General features: G+C 35.1%; 1 protein-coding gene and 1 long non-coding RNA gene across 2 annotated transcripts in view; one reads left to right on the forward strand and one right to left on the reverse strand.

Annotated features, from left to right (window-relative positions):
* LOC122528094 (actin) overlaps positions 1-3,321 on the reverse strand; it is a 4,592-nt gene extending 1,271 nt beyond the window's left edge. The window contains exons 1-2 of the mRNA XM_043652836.1: positions 3,168-3,321; positions 7-637 (exon numbers count right to left, since the gene is read on the reverse strand). Coding sequence (XP_043508771.1) covers positions 7-618 — 612 coding nt within the window. The 5' untranslated portion in view covers positions 619-637; positions 3,168-3,321. The remainder of the gene's footprint in view (positions 1-6; positions 638-3,167) is intronic.
* A 2,693-nt stretch (positions 3,322-6,014) lies between these two features.
* Positions 6,015-22,284, forward strand: LOC122528099. The gene is made up of 5 exons (XR_006306491.1): positions 6,015-6,525; positions 6,930-9,002; positions 12,191-12,318; positions 12,781-13,152; positions 21,611-22,284. It is a non-coding gene; the product is annotated as an uncharacterized LOC122528099 (long non-coding RNA).
* The last annotated feature ends 1,958 nt before the right edge of the window (positions 22,285-24,242 follow it).

Consider the following 24,242-nt stretch of genomic DNA (forward strand, 5'->3'; position numbering starts at 1 on the left):
TTCAGCCGTGGTTGTAAAGGAGTATCCTCTTTCCGTGAGGATCTTCATGAGGTAGTCAGTTAAATCACGGCCAGCCAAGTCCAAACGAAGAATAGCGTGAGGCAAAGCGTATCCTTCGTAGATTGGTACAGTGTGGGAAACGCCGTCACCCGAATCTAATACAATACCGGTAGTACGTCCAGAAGCATATAGCGAAAGTACGGCTTGAATGGCGACATACATAGCGGGGGTATTGAACGTTTCGAACATAATCTGTGTCATCTTCTCGCGGTTGGCCTTTGGATTAAGAGGTGCCTCGGTAAGAAGTACTGGATGTTCCTCAGGAGCCACTCGGAGTTCATTGTAGAACGTATGATGCCAGATCTTCTCCATATCGTCCCAGTTGGTGACAATACCGTGCTCAATTGGGTATTTCAAGGTAAGAATACCTCTCTTTGATTGGGCCTCGTCGCCAACATAGGAATCCTTCTGTCCCATGCCAACCATAACACCCTGGTGGCGTGGTCTTCCAACGATAGATGGGAAAACGGCGCGTGGAGCGTCGTCTCCGGCAAAACCGGCCTTGCACATACCGGAGCCATTGTCAACTACGAGTGCAGCAACTTCTTCGTCAGACATGTTTGGTTTATTAATTTATCTGCAAGAAATAACAAAAATATCAGCTATTTGCGTATGATTTCTTTTTTTTCGAAATTGTGCAATGTTTTATTATATCATTCGTCGACTGAATTAACGGATACCAAGTCAAAAGATAATATAAATTTTAATGCAAGTTGTTCTATAATTTTATATCTTGTACGTTTTCTTTTTTTATATTTACATTACAAATTTCTTCAGAACTTGAAATTTTCTTTTTTCCAAAAGAAAATTTCGATTTTATATAAAAATTATTATTAAACACAACATAAAAAGTCTAACACTCAACGAATTGATCATTTATATGAATACTTTAAAATACTTTGAATACAGATTTGTAATTTAAAACATAATTTTTGCGATATTGATATAAAGTGCAAGAACGAATCAACATTCAATCATTGCTCAATTTTGTTTTAAATAAATAATAAAAGTTAGATTAGATTATTAGAAATACATCGTAAATGTGTCACTGTTTAACGAAGATAATAAATTATAAAATAGTATGTGCTATGAAATAACATTTTAAATATTTCAAGATGGCGCTCAGAGACACGTACTGACAGAAACACGTTGCATTATTATAATGAAAATTAAATATAAACGGAACATTCATTAAACATAGAGACAAATATACTCTACTTCATTTATACAAGAGAAATATCTTTAAAAAATCAGTAACCAAAAAATTCCGGTGTTCTATAAACCGCCGTTAACTAAAACCGCACCCTGCCCCGCCCTTCCCCGGCATTGAACGGTCAATATCCGACACATTTTCAGAGTTCTTACAACACATTACGGATATAGAAAATTGAATGCAACCTTTACTCAATTACTCCGAACTTGGCAAAACTATCCTTACTCCAATATTTTACGGTCTTGCAATACTTTGAACGTATTTTTCTATAGAAATCGATATCTTTTTGCGAAAAGAATTTCTTTCGTCGATATACCGATACTTGTTTTACAATTTTATTAAAAAACGACCACTATTCTACGGTATAATTAATAAGAGACAATCACAAACACAATAAATACGACACAATTTATTTCATAAAGCTCGGCACTATCCACTTCTCGATTTGGAAATCCACGGACGTGTAAAGGATTCGTCGATCAATTATTCGCCCACGCACAAATATTTACTCGGTTACACTGAGATTTTAAAATTCGCTCGGACCCCTGATCGTACAATGTTATCTATCACTGAACTCAGCATTGGATGACTTACGTTTTTTATTTTGTATAAAAAAAAGTTATGTACAAGATAGGGAGAGCTCGGTATCTTTGGATGTGGCACCGCTGCACAACCGGCCGATCTAGCACCAAACACAGACTGTAGCTGACAGCCGGCTTGCAGTTATTATATGAACAGAGTCGTTGTTCGGAGTCCCCACTACTAAGCAATCGGCCAATAAAGGTAGGACACCCTCAGCCAATCCTGGCTTTCTTTACCATATATGGAAGTGCTCTGCCACGGAGGGGTTACCCCCTCTGTCCCTTCATCCGCCCCTCTCTCGCGATTTGAAGTGTGTCTCACCACCCTTCGTGAATGTATCCGCCAAATTGACCGAACCGCACATCTCCGATCTTGCCGATCCTTCCCTCCCTCGCCTCGCGATGCATAAGTTCTGTTCCGATCATATTCAATGTCAGTCGACATTTTTTACACGTTCAAATAATTATCTCTGACAATTTTCTTTTCTTTTTTAAATACGATTTCGGTAATTCTACTTTTCAAATACGAGAGCCTCGTGCACATGAAATTTTCAAACATCACAATCTACATGCTTGAATACTAACTTCATAACTATTATGAGGTATTTCTAAGAATAGTTACTAACTATTAATCGCTAAATATCAAACTTATCACACATTTCTCATTACATTTTCTAACAGATAGATTTTACATATTAATGTTACCTCGCTAAGTAAATGTGTAAATGTGGACTATGGATTCAAATATAAGGCTATTATTTTATATGGGCTCTTGGAAACAGTTATTATTAACTTAGAACAGCGACGAGTACGAATATTCAAATATAGAGTAATATACACAGGAAATAGGCATATTATAATAAGGCATTTTCTACACTTCAGCATTCTCAGATTCTCCGACTAATGACAGATTTACTCGTGCTACGAGCAAGCGTTAATCGAAGGTTAGTGCTGCAACATCCTAACTACAGGGTACTACTATTAATAAACGCGACCACGTCGCGACCACCTGCCCTTGCAGTGCGTATACGTCAGGAACCACTTGAGAACGACAACCTGTCGGATCGTCCCGGTACACTCTCCGATTCTCAAGATAACATTTGCAAAAAGAGGAATTGCCCAGAGAAATAAAAGTTGCGTCGGCAAACGATGTATGCGAGAAACAGAGAGAGCAACGCCCTGCCATCATGGCTGCTTACAAACCGGCGTTTGTCCCCGATCTTTTTCGCCGGTGAAATTGTGATAGATCGCCGTGAAACTCGCTAAATTAACAACAATGTTGAACGTAATATGCCAAATGATACAGTACTCACCTTTTAGAATTGGATGTAACCAACAAAGTACTCGATCGTTGATCGGCAGAGACACCGCAAGAGTACTATCGGCACGACGAAACGAGACTCGAGAGCCGCGAGTTGCGAACACTGTGAGCAAGATCGTGGCCGGTACCGTGACATGTGGACTCTCCCGAAAGGTATGGTCGGCATACACGTTGCAAATGTTCCACATTACCGGACATGTTCTCTGCTTTTTCCCTCTTATTTTTCAAATTTGTAGCCAGTGTGTCGCCGACGGAACGACGAAAGTCTGAAAATTAAGAAATTCGACGACCACCTGTTTATTTTAAAATCATATTATTTAATATCGTCGTACGAGTACACCCCTGTTTCAAAATGGATTCGTCCAGCCGGCTTCCCCCACTACCTCGATTCACAGCTCTTGCCATATATGGGCATAAAACGAAAGCGGCTCGCTGATTGGTCGGTTGGCCGGCTGCCGGCTAGATTCTCCAAATGCCGCTTCAAACTGTACGATACGGGGAGCATAATGCCTTCTGGAAGCGTACACTAGCGTGTAAGGGCTTTCCTGACTAACCGTCAGAGCTGTTTGTGGTAGTGAACATATCAATATATGCGAAGATTACCACGTTCTTTATATATGTATGTGTACTAGCGACCAGTACCGGCAGTAGGTATGAGTCAGAAAAAGTTTTGTTATATATGTATGTATGTTCTCCGAAATGGTCAATATTTTTGTTTTACTTAATGGAAGGCGAAACAGTTGTCATTAAGACTTAATGATTCTCCAGTCATCTGCAATCTTTCACAAGACAGGAAACACATTGTTAACCCCGTCCGACTTTTCGACTCAGTTGTATTTCTGAATCGTTAAAAGATTTCTTAATGTACTCGATTTCTTGCTTCAATTTCATGCTGATTTCTTCTCTTAAGTGTTAAAAATCTATCTTTTTGCGTAGGATGATTAAAACAATCGCCAGTAGAAATCGTACATATTTCCTTCGGATTGCATAGTCATATGTGTACATGTACGTACGTATATTGATAATAGAATCACTATATCTTCACGCTAGATTCTCCAATCAGGAAATAGAATGTATTTGAAGAAAGAAAATCTTCGAATGAAGAGAGGTAATGAATTTACTTTCTTCTATAATTTAATAAAATAATGTTCTACCTTTATAATGAGATGGGGCAATTTGATGTTTGCAGAAAGTCATCGATAATTTATTCCTGTAAAGATTCAGTCAATTTGTATGTAACATCAACACACATTAATGACTCATATCAGTGTGAATATCAGGTTTAGTATTTGCTTTTCTTTTTTTTCAAATATTGTGCCAGAAGAAAACATAATTCGTAAGATAGATTTAGAGAGTCAGTGGGTCAGATTCGATTATTTATGCACATTGATTGTTCAGATTTCGTTTTATAATAGGACAACTATTATCTATTTAAAATTCAATGTGCTTTCCAAGAATTATAAGATAGACTGCAAGTAATTAAATGAAGTCGATGATCGCCCACCCACTTATCGCGTGTATGTATCATCTCGGTCGCCTTTTTCATACGGCAGAAGCTAAAAATAGACTCAAGGGCGCGGATAAGGGTGCACTGGACTACTACCACGTCACGTAAGCCCTACGCTTCGGCCCTATTTTCTATATATGTGCCGTCCGACGAAAGGCAGCATGGTATGTATGAGTGCAGTGTCTGCTTCAAAATCGATACGAGTGTTCGTGCACTCTACAGTGGCAGATCGTGCCTGTGAACGGAAACCACGTGGTGATGAAAACGTCAAAGTACGACCGATATGTCGTATGTTACTTTCTCATTAAATATTTTGTAATTAACGTATCTGTCAGCCATGATTGTCATTGATAAAACATGTCAATTAAGAAGGAAAGTATTTACAAAGAAATTAACTGACAGAAACATTGATACGTACTTCTATTTAGTTTGTTATGTATTGTCCGTATTTAAATTGATATATTTGAAATTTTTTTAAAAACATTTTTCTAAAATTGGTTAATTCGTATTAACAGAATTACTCTGACCTTAATATCTTGCAAGAGATATGTGTAAAACATATTATTATTGTTGAAGGAATTAAACTTGGACATTACGAAAAATATGGTCGTAAAAAACAGGACAGTTTTATAAATACACCTGTCACGTTCCTTCGTCGAAATAGTAACTCGATGACATAGTCGGTGAATCATTTGTGCCTAATAAGAAATCGTTTCGGGTTATGCACTCGGTCCTCTATGAGGACATGTCAAATTCTATTCTTGATTTTGTTATTAATCTCACGGGGATTTTTAGGGGATATATTTGAAATGATACATCTTCAATGTACTTCTACTTGAGATAAGTGTGAAATTTAAACATGTATCACTAACGTACTAGATCAGCGGGATTGTTCACCAGTCTAACCTAACCTCGAAATATTGAAGCCGGTGCGGCGTCGCATGCACGCAGCATCTTTATGTCAATTCCCTATAATTTCATCCTTTTAACTCTTCAGGTTTTTAGTAGGAAATATGTTACTTTATTCAAGTAGATATTAAAAGACAACACGCCGGTAACTATGGAAATCATTTCCATCGATTATACAAAGTACAAGGTGATTATATATGTACGTATGTAATACAAGCCACACAAAAGTCAAACTACATTTTTCGTAAATTTCTTAATCTTAATATCAGATTAATGTTTAATTTTCTAGAAGTCAAATGATTAAGCTTCGATTGAGGAGTTTGTTTCTGCGATTGATCGGATTGATGCCAAAAGACAGTTTCTATACGTTACGTGATTACAGTATGAAAAAACGATGTATTTACGGTTAATAAAGTAAGTAAAAAGCTTCGTATCACTATACGTTACAACACCACGTGATAATGTCAACCTTTACTGTTCCAATCGGGATCACATGACGCCCGTCTCTATTTACTTTCTTCGTTATCGTAGCAAGCCCGCAATAGGAAGAATTAAATTCAAGTAAGGTGGAGATGCATTGTGGGCGGCCTGAAAACCCAATGGTCCGCAAAGCCTCGACCTTGCTTACCAAATAAGGTCCCGTTCAAGGTCTTCGAGGCCTTGCGTAAGGCTCCAGCTGTGCCATCGGCATAACGATTAACCGATTATGTCCACGCTTTAGTCATCGGCCGTTTTCAGTGAAAGTGTTTGGCTGCAATTCTCACTAGAAGATCAGCTTATTTTACTACACTGTATTTCCTTTATCACCGTGAGATCCCTGATTTCGTTCTGTGGAAAGTTCGAATTGGGCGTGTCTGCCCTACACGGACACGTGCTGTAGGTAACGTCTGGCTCCAGTCGTGCAGTGCCACCGAAATCAATACGGAATGCGACGGTAAGTTCAACGCACCCACCCAGAAGAGTGCTTAAGGTTCTTTCTCATCGGACTAGCCGCGTACACTCGGTCCAGACAGTGAAACTATCGGGAATCAATCACCCGTAACGAGGTCAAAGACCTTGTACAACACGTTTTTCACCAATCGAGAATATCAGGTAATATCGGACTTGAGAAAAAATTGGAAGCTGAAAAGGAAGATTAAAAATAATTGTATGAATTTCTTTTAAATAGATTTGCTTACTCGTCGGAAATTTTTGATGAAATTTATAATGAAATTTATAATGAGATTGGCTCATGATTTTTATATGTAATTATTCTTTTGCACGTTGGTTGACTTAATTAATATCATTGATTTGTAAATGACAGATAATGAGGGAATTAAGTGTATCAAGTTTTTCCAGAGGTTTGCCGCGTTCGCAAATGTCCATTTTAATAAGAAGATTACACGTTGTAGAATTCCGTAGTGCGATAATTTAATATTGTGAGATTAGTACAAGTTATCTAAATCTTGATAATTCTCGAGGGGTGATACAGGCGGAAGATTTTTCAAGTAGTAGGTACTTTAATTCCCTTTGAATTGCATGTAACACGTACTTCACCGATGCTTCTTTACTTTCCCTTGGTAAGAACAAAAGAAATCCCTCTTACGTACTTCTGTTCTCCTCAAGGTACAACCAAGTGGCTGTTCACGCGTAATACCTGAATTGTCCTTAAGTAGAAGGTAAAAGATTCCATTGAACTGAATTAAGGAATCATGATACATCTTGTATCATGATTCCTTAATTCATTTCGAGGGAAAATGTACGATCAAATTTTAAGTTTATTTCCATCCTTAAGAGTCGAAATTTTACTTATATACAACAATAATAAATTGATAAGATATGATGGATTTATTGGAATTGTATCTAGAAACTATTGTGCTGAAAAGATAAATTATCGTTTAGAACAATGTCTATTCCACATAGAAGAGGTAATTAAATCTAATAGCTTGGGTGTTGTTTAAAATTTTCAGATATAGTTATGCTTGGCTAATTTTTATTCTCCAGGTTCACACATCTGCTGTGATGATAATTTGCAACTATGCTTAAGTAAGAGATAATTGTGTACGTGATTAATTTCTAGTCGTAGTAACAGTCCTCATTGGCGATTGCCAGCCATGCGAGGAATCCGGGCAGAAACGCGCGATAATACGCGATCACTATATTTAGTGTTGACTTTAGTGTCTCGTCAGATCGAGAAACAGTGACGTCTGCGCAGCTGACGATAAAGAGAACGATAATAGTTCGTGTATAGAAATCATACAACTTGTTATTCGCGTACTCGCGACTTGAAATTCTGTTTAAAAGATTCGTCGATGATTCAAACTACACACATCGATTTTACATTCGATAACGATTCATCTCGTACTCAGAATACGTTGTTATTCATTCATCGCGTATAATACTTTTACTGCACGAGACATTCATAATCACAAGAAGGAAATAATTGAAAATAAGAAATTTCATTTTTTAGTTATATACATTTAGCTACGTAGTTAGGAATGTAGTTACTCAATTTATCGTGAACTTTAAAGATACCGTCATTTAGATTTTTAGCGACTTTTCTTCGAGTAATTAAAAAAAAAAGAAAGATATAATCGATTGTAATACTTTTTTAAATGAAATTTTGATACGCCGTGTTACTGTAAGAGTGATGGAAGTTAGTAAGTTAGAATGGTTGATAATTCCTGTAGAAATCATACTTCAACTTTTTTTTGTCTGTAGATATTTTTAATGAGTTTGGATAAGATAGAAATCATCAATTCTGTATCTCATAATTTATCAGGTTTTTCCGCACAAAGTTCCCCCATCGCAAATTGATAGTGAAAAATCACATTTCGAAAAATATCCCAGATATTCGCGCAAGAATATTTCATTAGCATTCGAAAATTCAAGGTTAAAGTTTGCAGTTTTTAAAAAATTCACGTTCGAATAAATTAAAATTTCGTCTTAACGTGAAAGTTGAACGGCTTTGGAATTGAGTTTCTAGAACCATAGAGAATTTTAATCCGAATATTCTCAATGCGATGGCCATGGATTCGAAGGAAAGATGAATTCGTCAATGCCAGTAGGAAGTACATATGTATGTATGTACTTGAGAGTTGCAAAGAAGACTAACGAGACGGGCACCGAGATTGTTACACGAGTTCGTTTGTTTTTACAGTAGTACTTTCGACCGATAGATGTTCTTATATTTAAGAATGCATTGAACTATCAAAAACGATCGATCAGACCCGCGTTCCTGTCGTTCGTCTTCTTTCCAGCTCCGCATTACGCATTATTTTTGCCGCGTCGTGAATCGTCGAATCGAAGGTAAGAATGACGACTCGACCATTCCACTCTAGCTGGCACGCAAGATCTGCGGTCTTCGGCTCTGACGAGTGACGTTTGAGATTCTTGGGATCTGACCTTGCACACGCGACTGACCCAGAACAGGTAGACAACCGGTAAAACGTATGTGTTCACATACGTCGCCAGGCTGTTGCTTACGTTCTTGACTCCGTTTTCTTGCGCGTATCTGCGTGCGTCCGCGAGAAGTCAAGGATTTGGAACACGGCCGTGGGTCGCTAGAATTACCAAAAACGATGGCTTCGTCCTTCCGCTTATTCAAATAGCCGCGCGGAGACTTTTTGCGAGACTACGATCTGCGGGACTTTGAATGGTTACGTTTGAAAATCAGGATAGACGTGATAGATTGTTGTTAATAGATTGTTGTTAATTGAAAGAATTGCTGCAACAAGGAGGTAGCTTCAGCCTTGAATAATTTTGGTAAATCAACGTGAAATGAAAATAAATTTATGGTCAACCATAGTAAACATTTACTTAGAGCTAGCATATTAAAAATGAAATATTGCAAGATATTTTAAAAATATGTAAAAAGATGGAGCTGTCTCTTTCTTGTTACGATCTTTTCGATTCTTTCATTTTAATGCCGCTTTGATTAAATTTTATTAAGATATTTATGTCAGATTCAAAAATATCACAATGATAATATTCAGTATTTACGGTATCAGAAGATATTTAATTATGGAAAATTGACAAAAATTTGTTCTTCTTTTCTTTCAAATTTAGGACGAAACATTGAATCAATGAAGGAAGGAAATTCGAAGAAATGACAGACAATACGAAATTCCTGAGATTGATTTATTCGAATGATTTCAGAAATCGTTCTTGGAAGCCTGGCGCTGATGTTCGCCAGGAAACAATAAGCAAGGAAGAGCAATGCATCGCGTTATTACGAAACAACGAGCATGAAACACGAAAGCATAATACATCAATCATTCGCGAAAGTTAATATTCCTTGCACTACTGATTTTAAACGAGTATACATATATATACACGTAAGCGCGGAACGCCTATGCTCGAGCATTGTGTGAAGATTAAACAAATAAAATTATTATAATGAATATATCGTGTCATAATGAACGTGCTATAAAGGAAGATGTTCCTTCTGGTAATTATCGTTAACATGATACAATTATTTTATACTTTAGTATAATAACATGTTAATTATATAATATTATTTTTAATAATACAGAAAAAGTGATTAATTTTGGTTTCTCGATTGCAGGCATTTATTTAAAATTTTTAGAACATCTAAAATATCATGCCTATATCTTTTGAACCAAGGAAAGCTAGATACTAAGATCAAATTATAATCGAAACTATGTAACAATAACAGTCCGTATATGATAATAGAGTTATCTGTAATAACAATAACAATTTAAATGTATATATTTTTGAAATACAAGGAACACGTACAAGGTACTTCAATTTCTCAGAGTGTAGCTTCTTAGTCTTAGTTTATATTTTCTTGTTTGTTTCTTAATATTTATTTGATACATGTTTATACATTTCAGTTAGTTCTCCAAGCTACACCGAACACGTTAATAAAACACGCACACGTTGCTTTTTCACTGTGAAGTTACTCCGCCACACATTAAATATATTCCGGCTATTTTCCTCGTTACCGTTGGTGTCGAGTTTTGCGGTGAAACGACAGTCGACTATCGCTCTCGATTTGCTTCTTTTCAAGAAACTTATACGCTCCGCTGAGACATACCCAGCTTGAAAACTGGGAGACATCTCCGTTTACCGGCACAAACGAACTGTCGTCGTACTAATTTCTTCGCGCTTCTGCCTCCTCTCATCTATTTTCTGCTCTACTTTCTATCGACGACGCGACGGAAGAATATTTCCATTGCGTCGTTCGATTTTTCGAAATTACAATCTCTCGTCAGTCGTCCTGCTGACAACTATCTGATGAAAGTCGTCGAAGCAAAAAGCCGAAACGATCGACGTCCGCTTTCTGTTCTCACAGTGGCCATTGTAAACGGCCTAAGAGATTCGAGGAAAAGTGTAATCTCCCGAAGAGAGCTTCTGTAATGGAAAGAAATTACTCACTCGAAGAGTTCCCGTTGGTTATAGTTTCCACATTTTCTACCTGTATGTTGTCCTTATGTATACGTTAGGCCAAGTGCACTAGTCTCAATGCATATGAAAGTGGAACAGCTGTATAGCTGGATATGTTGTCTAGATGGCAAGACGACGACCGGTGTCCTTGTTCAGAGAAGCAAGGTCTTGCCTTATCTGTGCAACTTTGGAGCTTGTTAGCTATCCATGTACATAAGTAGCTCAACCGGTCCCCTCATTTGCCATTCATAGAAATATTCAGTCTTAATGGCCTACAGTATCGTCCTCATACTTTGACCTTTTTGAAATTGACTTGTATATCATTGAGAATTGAAAAACAATCAGTTGGTTGAAATACGATGGTAGTATATCTATAACGATTACATGCATTTTATACAGCAACGACGGTAATAGTTAAGATTATGTGGATTTAGTAGTTAGCAAAAAGATATTTTTATTTGGTTTTTAGAATCAAGCATGTCTCCATTATGCCAGTCATAATTGTTTTATTGAACTTTGAATATGTTCTTCATCGTTATTGGCTCACAATCAGTTATGCTCTTCACTCTATGTCCTTATTATCCCAGTCAAAATTAATTAATGTGGTATTACTCTTTTATATAAAATTTCACAAATTTATTTTTAGAAAACTTGTATCTTCGACCTAGTATATCTTTATATGATTCTAATGTAAGTATCTTCAGTGACATCGCTGCTACGAGTTTTTATATGTGTGTCACATGGGGGAGGTCCAAATTAATCGGAAGCGATCCTGAACGTTCCAGAGTAATGCTCACATGCGTTGCAGTTGATTACAATTAGCTCACCCTATACATGTGAGAGTTCTCTCTATCAGTGTAGTCATGCGTGGACACTATGTAGGTCATCTCTTCCAGTTAACTGCATCTTCTTTGACAGTGTCAACTACTTTCGAATTTTCAAATCATTCTCTTTCCTCTTTTTTTTTTTTTTTGCATATTTAGAGATGCGAATATCTTTTCAACAACCGCTAATAACACATTTGTTGGGCAACATTATTCTACGTATTAACTTTTATATTCTATAATATTTTTAATTTTTTGGAAATTAAATTAAAGGCTACGTCGAATCGAATTGTAAAGCGATTATATCACTTCTACTGGGCTCTACTCGCTGTAAATAAAAATTCAAGAAGCATTCGTAGTTATAAATAGCCATTTCCGCTTCGTCAGGCAGACAGGATCGATGGACTCTTCAGCTTCGTCGAAGGACGAGTCACCTCGAGGACCTTCTTACTTTCTATGCATTTCGAATCGTACGAAGAGGCGCATTCGAATTTAACTCGCCCGTATCTTACAAGGTACTTGGAGAGTATTAACAAAGAACTTAAAGAACTTCTTTTAATTCTTTTTGTCAAGATTATATCTTCCTAAAAATCATATTTTTGCTACAAAATTTAAATTCAAGCTTCACCATGTTCGAGTTCTCCTCTTTATCGAGAAAATTTTCAAATAAATCTCGTCTAAGGTATTATAGAGCTGTTTTAGTTTCTCTGAAAGTCTGACGTTTCAAACGTCGAAATTTCAAACGTTGATAACTTGACAAGCAAAAACCTAGAGCTCTTTCAAGTATCTTGAAAGTCTAGAATAGAAAAAAACATTTATCTTAGATATTTTATAAATAAGTCTAATCTTCTTTTTTTACGTCGCAATATAGTAAATAAGAATGAAATAGTAAAATGACGGAACTTCATTGTCATTGTTGTAATATATTTTCAATTTTCCAAGCAAGCACGAACTGAATAAGAGAAATCATTTTTCAGGCTTGAGCGATTTTCGACTTCATCGCGAGCTTGGGGTCTAATACACACTCCCCGCTCCCATTCATTCCATGCGGCCTCGTAATCGGCGGACGATTGTCGTCGTGGCAAAAAATCGGGTTGAATGAAACTGGAACGGAGTGCACGTTCGTTAAGTCGACAGGCAAAAACTACCGGATGAATGGCTGGATACTGTGCGCAAGGCATCCTTCTCGAGTAGGACGGGGGCCGAGGGACTTCGCAGACGAAGAAAGAAAGGCAGTAGGCTCGTACCTGGTAACTTCAAGACCCTTCGCCTATGGAAACTTGAATTTGTACGATTTCCGAGCAATCATCCATATCTTCATCGTCTAGTTAACTTACATACTGTTTAAGGTAAGTGAGGGAAATCGTATTCAACTTCAATCAACGTCACATCATTTACATAATACTCCATTCGTTTGTACCAAGTTTCAATCAACACTCGATAAAACGAACTCTTACTGGTTCAATCCATTTGTTTGCATCTGAATTCCAATTATGTGAACAAAAAGTGAAGAAAAGCAAAGAGGAGAGTCAGTCAGAGTCCTGTTATATTATATGAATTCCAATTATATAAATTATCTGTCCTCCGACAAAGACTCAGATAAGCCAAATTCTACCGTACGTTTATGGGCTTTAGTTAATCGACAAGGTCTTTATTTTATAATGTAATTTTCTATTTTAGGATAAGGCAAGATGTCCCACGAAAAAAGAGGATCATGAAATTTTGAAATTTTTCTTCTTTAAATTTGAATTAAATTACTGAGCGTCAGACTGAGCATTTTAAAATTAACTTCGAATGAATTTTCATGGTGAAACATGGAAGTGAAAGTGAAATTTCGATCGGATGTGTTAGCGAATAATGGGTGTGGTCATAATAGTCCTTGCTGTTGTATGGTCTTTGCTTTTATCCAAATTAGGCGTGTATCGTCTCGTCTGCGAGTGGAGAGACAAATAAAGAAAAATAATACGAGGATATATTTATCTATGAACATAATGTGCCGACTAACTTAAACTTAAGAGCAGAGATAAGAACAGTTTCAGCTTCACTAATTAGTTGTTTGAACATTTTCTGATTTTTATAAAATATTTATTAAACAAAAGCGTGTTTGTGAATGTAGTTTATCATATATAATACAATGAAGGCACGTTTGTGTTTTACATCAATCATTTTACCAAATTTGGAAATGTTCAAGTATGATAAATGGCAATATTTGTACTTTGAACTTTCTATCTAAGATCAAAATCAACCATTTTGAAACATGTTGCAATATCTGATTTAATACCATTGTATCGTAGCAAATGATATAGCAATTTTCAAGATAGTAACTGAAATTTATTTTTCTGCGAAATTTATGTTTAAAATGTTACTTAAGCTGTTAGTTATGCAAACTAACTTTTAACTCTACAACTATTTCTCTGACGTGCAGAAATTTGATTTAAATTTAAAAGAGAAAATTCAAAACTGTATGTTTATATATTTCTATTATTTTTTAAGTTTAGCTTTTCAAGTACAAAGTTTAGCTTTTGACTTTTGTAAGAACATGTACATTATCTTGATATACGTCATAACAAAAACCTGACTAGCTATCAAAGTTGATAGAGAGAGACTTTTATTTTGATTCTTTTATTCCTGTAAGCTATCACTATATGAAACTTGAGACGTGAAACTTTTTCTATTTACAAGGACACTGGATATGGACATATGTGGTCCCTGTTAATATCGCTCGACTGTTTTTAATTTCACAAATGTATTTAACACGGTCAGTCGAATATTCGACTGCGTGAAAGTGGAACGAAAACGTGTGCTATCTGAGAATGGAGTGGTTTTTTTTTTACAAGCCTATCCAAGAAGCGTCTCGCATTAAAGGAGGTGAAATAAAGTGATTACAATTTTGGCGGCGGTCCAACACTTCCCATTGAAGGGAATTTTTCTTACGACATAGTGACACAGCCTGTAATTACATGTGTACACGTTTCAAAAACGTCCGTTTTCACGAGAATACAAATTGCCTGTCAGCGTTAACACTAGGAGCAAGATACTCATCTTACATGTTTATAAATATATCACTATATAAATTTCTATGAATATCAAGCAATTTCGAGTGCTTGTTTTGTTTTCCTGCATGGTGTAATGATACATGGATATAATGTTCTAATAATTAAATAAGTAACTAGCCGTTTAATTGATCTGTCAACGTGAGAAACAGGAGCAATAGAAAGTTCGCGTCCGCAGCAATGATAAGATATAAGCCAAACAACTACACATAGTTATTCCAAATATAGAACGCGTTACCAGAATAGAAATTGAGCTCAACACGTGGCCTCTTGGTAAGTGCGATGAGCTTGTGTGTTTCACTTCTTCCTTGTGCTTTAAAAAGTGTCTCAACCGTGACATATAAATAAACAGCATTCTATATAAATTCGAACGTTTACAAACAGTGATCAAAGAAATGGAACTTGAGTAGAGATTCGTTTCATCAACTAAATATTATATTTTACATAGCAATGAACGTTAAACATTTCAAATATCACAACGATTACTATACTTTGCATTTAATAGTAACAAACATTTAACAGTTATATATTTCTATTATTTTTTAAGTTTTAGCTTTTCAAGTTGACTTTTGTAAGAACATGTACATTATCTTGATATACATCATAACAAAAATCTGACTAGCTATCAAAGTTGATAGAGAGAGACTTTTATTTTGATTCTTTTATTCTTGTAAGCTATCACTATATGATAACTTGAGACGTGTAACTTTTTCTATTTACTATTTTATGCATTTCTGCATGTTACACGCGTTCTATACATTCTTGACTTCATTGTGCAGATAAATAAATATGAACAAACCTAATTGCTTAATATTTATATATAAACCTAATTGCTTAATGTTCATATATTCTTCAGCAACTATTAATCACTGAAAACTATCGGTTATCAACCCCCTGAGAATTTCATAACATTACCAATTGTTCTAGTGGCGATAGAATTGCTTTCTAATCAAAAATGACTTTTATATTGGAAGCTTTAACATTTTGTAGTTGAAGTGAAATTTCTTTTCGACTTTTCTTTAACTGTTAAATAAATAAAGCGGCAAATAATTGAAACAGCATTCAAATTTTTGACGTGTAAATTCCATCGAAATTCACTCTGTTGATTATTTCATTGATTGCCACATGAATATTGCATGACTCATAATGAGAGGTCTTTGTAGTTTATCATTATACAAGGATGGACAGGGTAGGTGATAATTTGTAAAGTGTATGGTGCGAGAATAGAAACGAAGTTCGATATACGATCCATAATACGGTCTTTGTCGATAGCTCGTCCCACATACTGAGCACAGCAGATGCAGGGGTCGATATACTTACGCTGTACTCCGCATATATACATTGTATGTACTCGGAATCGTTCGCCGTGTCGAAGGGTAGAACTGCATAATTATCGCGCAACGTCGAATAATTATCAATAACTTTCATGCCTGAATAGATTGTATTGTGCTGTGTGTTAAGTATAGTTATTCCATAGAGATGTCTTGAAATGTTCAATTCTTCAATTTGTTTCAATTTGTCTTCTCGTTCGAGTACCTTTGATGATTTCAAGTACATTACTCTCGTGATTTTAACAGGAAGTTTTAAAGCAGAATGGAGATTGAGAGATGGAATAAAAAGGTTAAATTCGGCTCTGCAGACTTTGAAAAACGAGCCTGAGTTGAAAATGATTTTTAGCGACAAATGCGAAGTTCAAAGTATATATAACAGAAATTGGTGAAGTAAAAAGATCGCCATTGAGATTAATGCCGTTGATTCTCTCTTCATATAAATGAACTTGACTTGTGAAAATGATTTGAGAAATTATTAATTACTGTCAGGCATAAACGAAGCTAAAGGGATCGATGTAAAGATTACAGTAGGGTAGAAGCACCAAGGGTAAAAGTACCCTGCGTTATATGTTAAAAAGCACGAAGATTGTAAATATGTACACAACAATGGATTTGTACGTACGCATTTGTATGTATTTGTGTCTATTTAACATGGAAAGTAATAGTGCGATGCGATATAATTAGATCACGTTGAATCCTCGTATCGTGATTCTCATTTAGATTCATACTTCGGTTACGCATATTTAACATCATCGTCTATTGATTGCAATTCATTGTAAATAGCAATTCCGACGTCTTTTTGCGTATTTTATTCGCGCTGCGCTCTAGTAAGTGCTTTCTGAGAAAAGAAAGAAAAAGAAAAAAAAAGAAACTAAATTTAAAAGAGAAAAAGAATTGTCTCAATTTTATTTGACCTTATTGAGAGTTTTAAATGTACGTAGCTTTCTCGATCAAACTTGCAATTAATTGATGAATAAATTTCGCGTGTATCCGTCCGGATGTAGCTGTCTGTACGTGCCGCTCCACATTTTTTCAAGTTCAAGTTCTTTTAGAGGTCGCACAAAAGGAGTCCTTGGAGGAGAAGCTATGGAAAAAAATCGCCTGGGAATTTACTCGCCGGATTCACGATGTGGGAAGGGCGGATATGCGTATCATAATTAATCGCTTGCAATTTATGTAATGACACCGCGTTCAACCAGATTCGTTTCTCACAGCTCTCAAGCTTAAACGAGAAAAAAAAAAGATACTAATATATCGAAGAAAAATAATCTATTGCGCGCGATCATCCGAGACGAAATGAAGGTCCACTGAGTAATTAGCAATTTCTTTTTCTTTTTTTTTATTCTAAATACAAAATGAAATGAAGTATGCAGTATTCGAATACTTAGAAGGATCTTTTGCGAATGTATGTCACATCTATTATATAAAACATTTTGAAATTTCATTAACACAATTATAATTGTCACAATTGTACTGGCCAAATTTGAAATACATCTAAGGATATGTATATATAGACTCTGAAATATTCTGTAACTTGTTGTAACTATGTATTCTCTGATTGGTTTTAAACTTTACCAATGTTATTGTGACAATGTTAAATTTCAAAATGTTTAGTATATAAAACATATAGTACATACAATTTGTAATGTAATAATTTTATATCATTCTTCTATAATAAATTTTATACATTTTATTTATATACACAAAGCGTGAGATAATATGACAAAAGTGATAGTATTGAAATAATAATAGTGAAATTCTTTAAAACATCACTTTTATGAAGTTTATAGAAAGATCTACATATATGATTGGAAATGTTTGTCGTGTGTTCGTAACATAAAATTTTACACAGTGTTTGAAGATTAGAAACTAATTTTTCCACAGCAGAGTGGAAAACTTATTAATTAAAACTCCACTCTAGAGTGGAAAAACTATTTATTTCATATTCATAAATGCAACTAATGCACCTGTTGCGCAATCTGGTTACAATACATAACAGAATTGCTGCAGCTTTAAAGAGTTCATGCTTTTAAGTATACCATAGGAACAGCTGCAATAATCGAATTATAATATCATTTCGTAAAATTGTTTTTCTACGTGTAATCCATTATTTGTGTACGCATGATAATATATTCTGATAACGTACGACTCTCGTCGTGTCTCATCATTGGAATAATATATTCACATAATTCATCGATATTTATACAATGTGATGTCACAATGATAATAACACTTTCACATTCTTATAATTGTTGTTCTTGTTTTCGCGTGTAACTGCAGAATATACATTAAATGTTATCGATGTTACAAATTGCAAAAATTAGAATAACACATGGTCAATCAATACTTTAGAAATTCCATTGCGTTCTGCAGAAACGAGATCATTATTCCCTTGATTGAAATAGCCTATCTATTACATAAATCATCTGAAGTTTCCTTATTTTCTTACACGGTTCTTGTCTCTCTTCGTTTAATCTAAGAATATTCAGCCATTGTTCCGTGAAAACATACTTGAAAGATGAAGGAGCAAAGGGGATTTTAAATATTTCCACTATCTTATATATACATATAAGACAGTGGAAATATTTATATATACATATGTGTGCAAAAAAATGCTAGATAAGGTATTTAAAGGAGGACATATGTATATATTTATATATACATATGTGTACAAAAGAATGCTAGATAAGGTATTTAAAGGAGGACATATGTATATATTTATATATACATATGTGTACAAAAGAATGCTAGATAAGGTATTTAAAGGAGGACATATGTATATATTTATATATACATATGTGTACAAAAGAATGCTAGATAAGGTATTTAAAGGAGGACATATGTATATATTTATATATACATATGTGTACAAAAGAATGCTAGATAAGGTATTTAAATGAAGACATATGTATATATTTATATATACATATGTGTACAAAAAAATGCTAGATAAGGTATTTAAAGGAGGACAATATTACAAACGAAAGCATACATTATACAATCGAAATGTTGCTTCTTTAATTATCTTGTATCAGCCTTTTACGGTCGTCGTTTCCTCTGAATCCGTCGGTTCTCAGCCGGAAATGCTCAAATATTCAGGGACCACGGTTACGTTTCGTCACGTATTACTTGAGCAATTGTAATTCCGGATGTACAGTCAGTCTAATAAAAATTGTAATTCCCCGCTCTCTGCTCGATCTTGTTATTCTCGCCCGCGTTTTCTGCGTTCGTGAAATATGCGTATATCTCCGGCGCTCGGATTATCGAGTACATTGCACTTCTGCGCGGAATGGGACCCCGTGTATTGCTTGGGGCTACATCGAGGGAGCACGGAAACGGGTCTTGAGGGACAGTATTCAGGAACGTATCCTAGAACTCTCGTTCCCCCAACTAACATCACAATGGGAACATTGATGACCGACAATGTAAAATCACTTCGCTATCTTGAATCTACGACTATCTATTTGCATGTTCACATATCTTTTGAAACAGAATATCTTGTGATGCTTCCTATTCGGCTATGCAGAAACTCTTCTCTGTTTTTTCCTATTTATAGCTGGACATTTTTGTATACGTTTTACAAGAAAACGTGTGATTATTAATCACTTTCAACTTTTGTTTAATAGCTAAAGTTTGTGTTAAATTTATATTTAATTTCCTTTTGCAGCGTGCATAACGAGATGACAGAGGGTTATATAAATTTTTAAATACTGGTAAGAACACATGATATAATTATTAATTGTATAAGGCTGCGCCGTCTCCAATGATCCACTTCAGAGTTAAATAGTAGAACATGTTGTTAGAAGAAAATAACACGAGGAAGTTTTATTAATTTCTAGTCTTGTTTCCAAGAAAATATTGGAATTTAATTTTTGCTCTAATTTAAAAGTAATTTGTCTTTATCTATTAACATGTATTATATAAATGTACTTTACTTACTTATAAATAACTATACTTATTGCGTTTGTTTTATTTACAGAATCAAAATTCAGTTCATTTCTTTCAAATCTCTGAGAAGAGAAGAATTTGGTTAACTTGAAAATGATCATGGGCAGTTAATTTCCAACTAATTTTTCAGAAGTCGATTGCACAAAAATTTACAGTGTATCGGTGAATCATAAATACGGCACTGATTTAAAGGAGGACCACGGGGGAATCGGTAGAAGAAAACCTGCTTTCATCACGACACCTGTCGACCCGTTATATATACCGACGCTGGAATACCTTGATTCTTTACAAAGTTTTTTTAAATCATTTATTATAGAAATCACCGGCGTGCGCAGATGCAACTTTCTTCTGAATGCTGACAAACCATTTTTCATTTTCTTAAGACACATAAAAAAAAAAAATGTGCTTGTTAATAGGATTCATTTCTTTCTTTCCCTGACTAACTAATTTAGAAAATGAATAAATTTCTTTGTAACATCTGAATCAATAACTTTTAGATTCTATCAAGTTAGATAACAAATATATATATATATTCAGATAATTAAAATAACAGATTGATTTAATAAATTAATATTAACAATATAAGATCAATCCATCGTTATTATTTAAGATTATTAGTTGATATTTATAATAATAGATCAACATTGAAATAGTTCAACACAGTTCAATAACAAATCAACATTGAAATAGTAGATTTTCTTAAGATATATTTAAAAAAATGTACTTGTTAACAGGATTCATTTCTTTCTTTCCCTGACTAACTAATTTAGAAAATGAATAAATTTCTTTGTAACCTCTGACTCAATAACTTTTAGATTCTATCAAGTTAGATAACATATATATATATATATATATTCAGATAATTAAAATAACAGATTGATTTAATGAATTAATATTAACAATATAAGATCAATCCATCGTTATTATTTAAGATTATTAATTGATATTTATAATAATAGATCAACATTGAAATAGTTCAACACAGTTCAATAACAAATCAACATTGAAATAGTAGATTTTCTTAAGATATATTTAAAAAAATGTACTTGTTAACAGGATTCATTTCTTTCTTTCCCTGACTAACTAATTTAGAAAATGAATAAATTTCTTTGTAACCTCTGACTCAATAACTTTTAGATTCTATCAAGTTAGATAACATATATATATATATATATATTCAGATAATTAAAATAACAGATTGATTTAATGAATTAATATTAACAATATAAGATCAATCCATCGTTATTATTTAAGATTATTAATTGATATTTATAATAATAGATCAACATTGAATTTGTCAAGTGTTAGATTTAAACAGTTTCGATTCAATCATCTTTTTGTTTAAACAACATTTAAAAAAATTATACGATCGTACATTGCATACCACGGTCATTCATATTATCAAAAAGCGAAAAAAGCGATTTATCTCATTTCTGACAATTCTGATAATATTGTGCTTCTCTACTGATTTTCAGCAACGAACAAACGAAGAACCAGAAATTCGACAGAGGATTAAAAATGAAGAAACGAAGCTAAATTTATATAACTGCGAACGATAAGAGAAAGGAAAGAATGCCAGCAGGATGAAATCGTGGAAGAGGCAATTTGTCACTTGAGGAAGCAGAAATTCCATACGAGCTTCGGCCGATGAATCATCGTCTAGCTTTCAGTTGGAGGGGAATTCGAATTTTAACCTATGTGTGCCCGCGTGCGTTTGCAAGAGAGTTCTAGGAGACTTCTTGGATAGTGGCAAGCGCCTTCCAAGACGATGACTGGTCGCAACCTGCGTTCCAACTTCCATGTTTGCGTTTGAATATTGGTTCGTTTACATTGTGGCAGTTGCTTTTGGAGTTGCCGCGCCACGTGTGGTTGAGAATCTTCGTAGGAGACGTCTCTGGAATTTATTGTTCTCTTTTTTAACAACGTGCGAGAAAGAAAAGGAACAGGACTTTTAGCAAAAAAGAAACTCTCTGCAAAAATTCGCGGTGGAATTTTTCGCGACACACGGTCTTACGTAAAGGCGTTCAATAGCTCTACATTTCGTATAATAATATAATTTTTTTTTCGTTGGCAAGATAACGTTACATTGCCTGACTAATTGTCGAAAACAATGATACGACGCATTGTAAAAACCTTCGTTGTGCGATTTTCAAAAAAAGGAAGCGCGCTCGTAAATAATAATTAAATGAATAATTGTAAGTGGAGTCGGCGAAAGAGGGAGATAAGGCGAATTAGGTTTAAACATTCCATTCCGATTAGAAAAATTACAATGACAAATATCGAAGGTGTATCAACCATGACCATATAAGGAAACGTATGTGACTTATTCGAGATTACCACGAGCAAACAGATAACAATACACTGTACGATATCGCAACGATTACGATGCAGCTTTCGCTTCCTTGATACCAAACAGTGTTTCATTTATTACAGCGTAAAATTCTGCCATATTATTAAACAGTCGAGACGTCATTCCCATACAAGTGTTTCCGTGAAAATGCTGTTCAAGACTGCTGTATCAGGCCGATTTCAATAAGCGACAAGTAAATTTCCAAATTTCAGGATAAAAATGTGAAAAAAATTAATAGATAAATACGAAAGCTTCATAAAGTAAAATGTATACCAATAGTTGTATGTTATATTATTTATAAGGCAGTAATTAATGAGTAAAATTTGCGTAAATACGACGTTACTTAAAAAAGTAAATAAAATAACGTAGATATAATTCTGTGAGAATATGAAGAGCGCAGTAGAATAATCGATATCGTGCAGAAACCTGCAGGAGTGTACATCACTATACAAGTAGTGTTTCTATGATTCAAAAAAAGAAAAAAAAAATCAATATTTTGTCACTGCAGTAGAATTAGACTGCGGACTTTTATGCAAAGAAATTCACATTTCTGTATCTCGTAATTTAAGAAGTGAGACCTCGACAGAAGACCTCTGTTTCACCGGGCTTGATACTTGTTAAAAAAATTTTTCTATCTTTAAATTTCCAATCAGTGCATAAAACCTATCCGCTATCTATAATGTAAGTGTTATCAAATTCCTTCGAACTTAATGAAATTGTAGGAAATCTATTTCATAATCGCAGTATTAGAAGATAAGATCAAGTGACGTCAGTTGGCAGAAATCAAAGAAATTTCCATTCATGTAAACTGGTTTTGGATGGAAAGTGTCTCGAAGACGATAACCGAACGAGTGCATCTCGTTCCGTGAGGCCCTTAGTATTAAAAAAGACTACCTTGGCGTGGCTGGTTCAGCCCTATGGTGTTCCATGGCCGTGGGGAGATCGATGAGGAACGTCTGCAGTGGCTACCACGCCCAAACCGGGAGGGAGTACCATGACTCACCCCATACAGAGAACCATGGTGGGGTACACCCCCGTAGCGCTCTACTACGTGGCATTGAAAGTGACGAGCCATCGTGCAAATTCACCCTCGACTCTCGTCATAGTTCGACGAACGTGTGTTGCACGTGAGTCTTTGCTTAGGGACACGCGCGAGACAATCGGCATGGATCACGTGTGCGTCGACCTGACCCAACAACTTACTGTCCAATTTAGGCAAGCGACAGCCTTGATTTTCAACAATCGGAAGAACAGCGGGAAAGGCTTTACGATTATTACTCATCGTCTCGACCACATTTTGTAGTCTAGGTGTAGTCTATGCTAGTTTGGTATAAAATTGTGGAACTGTTCCGTGATCGATACGGGTATCTCCTTGCACTCTGCTCACCAATTAAGTTTCGTCCAGTGTCAATTCTAGTAACGTGTAACGATAATTTTACTTTGATTTAACTGACAGTTGAGGGAGTTTGTTTTAATATTTTTTGCACTTTAATTGGATTATTTTAAATATAATAAGTAACGTATAAGTAACGTGAATTTGAGACCGAGGTTGAAAAAGAGAAATGACAATGGTATAGTAAGAGATTTTGTTATCGTCGAAATCCTGGGAATCGTATACGAGACTGGGTGTTGCTCCTTCGTTAAGGGAGTGGCTCAATTTCCCGTCGTATCTGATCGACGTGTAGCTTTGACGAATAATGAACATATCAAATAATCTGAAATCTTACTCACCGGCTGAATAATCGTTTTCACTCGTG

The sequence above is a fragment of the Frieseomelitta varia genome, unplaced genomic scaffold (assembly GCF_011392965.1).
Source record: "Frieseomelitta varia isolate USP_RPSP 00005682 unplaced genomic scaffold, Fvar_1.2 scaffold_245, whole genome shotgun sequence".
Lineage (NCBI taxonomy): Eukaryota > Metazoa > Arthropoda > Insecta > Hymenoptera > Apidae > Frieseomelitta > Frieseomelitta varia.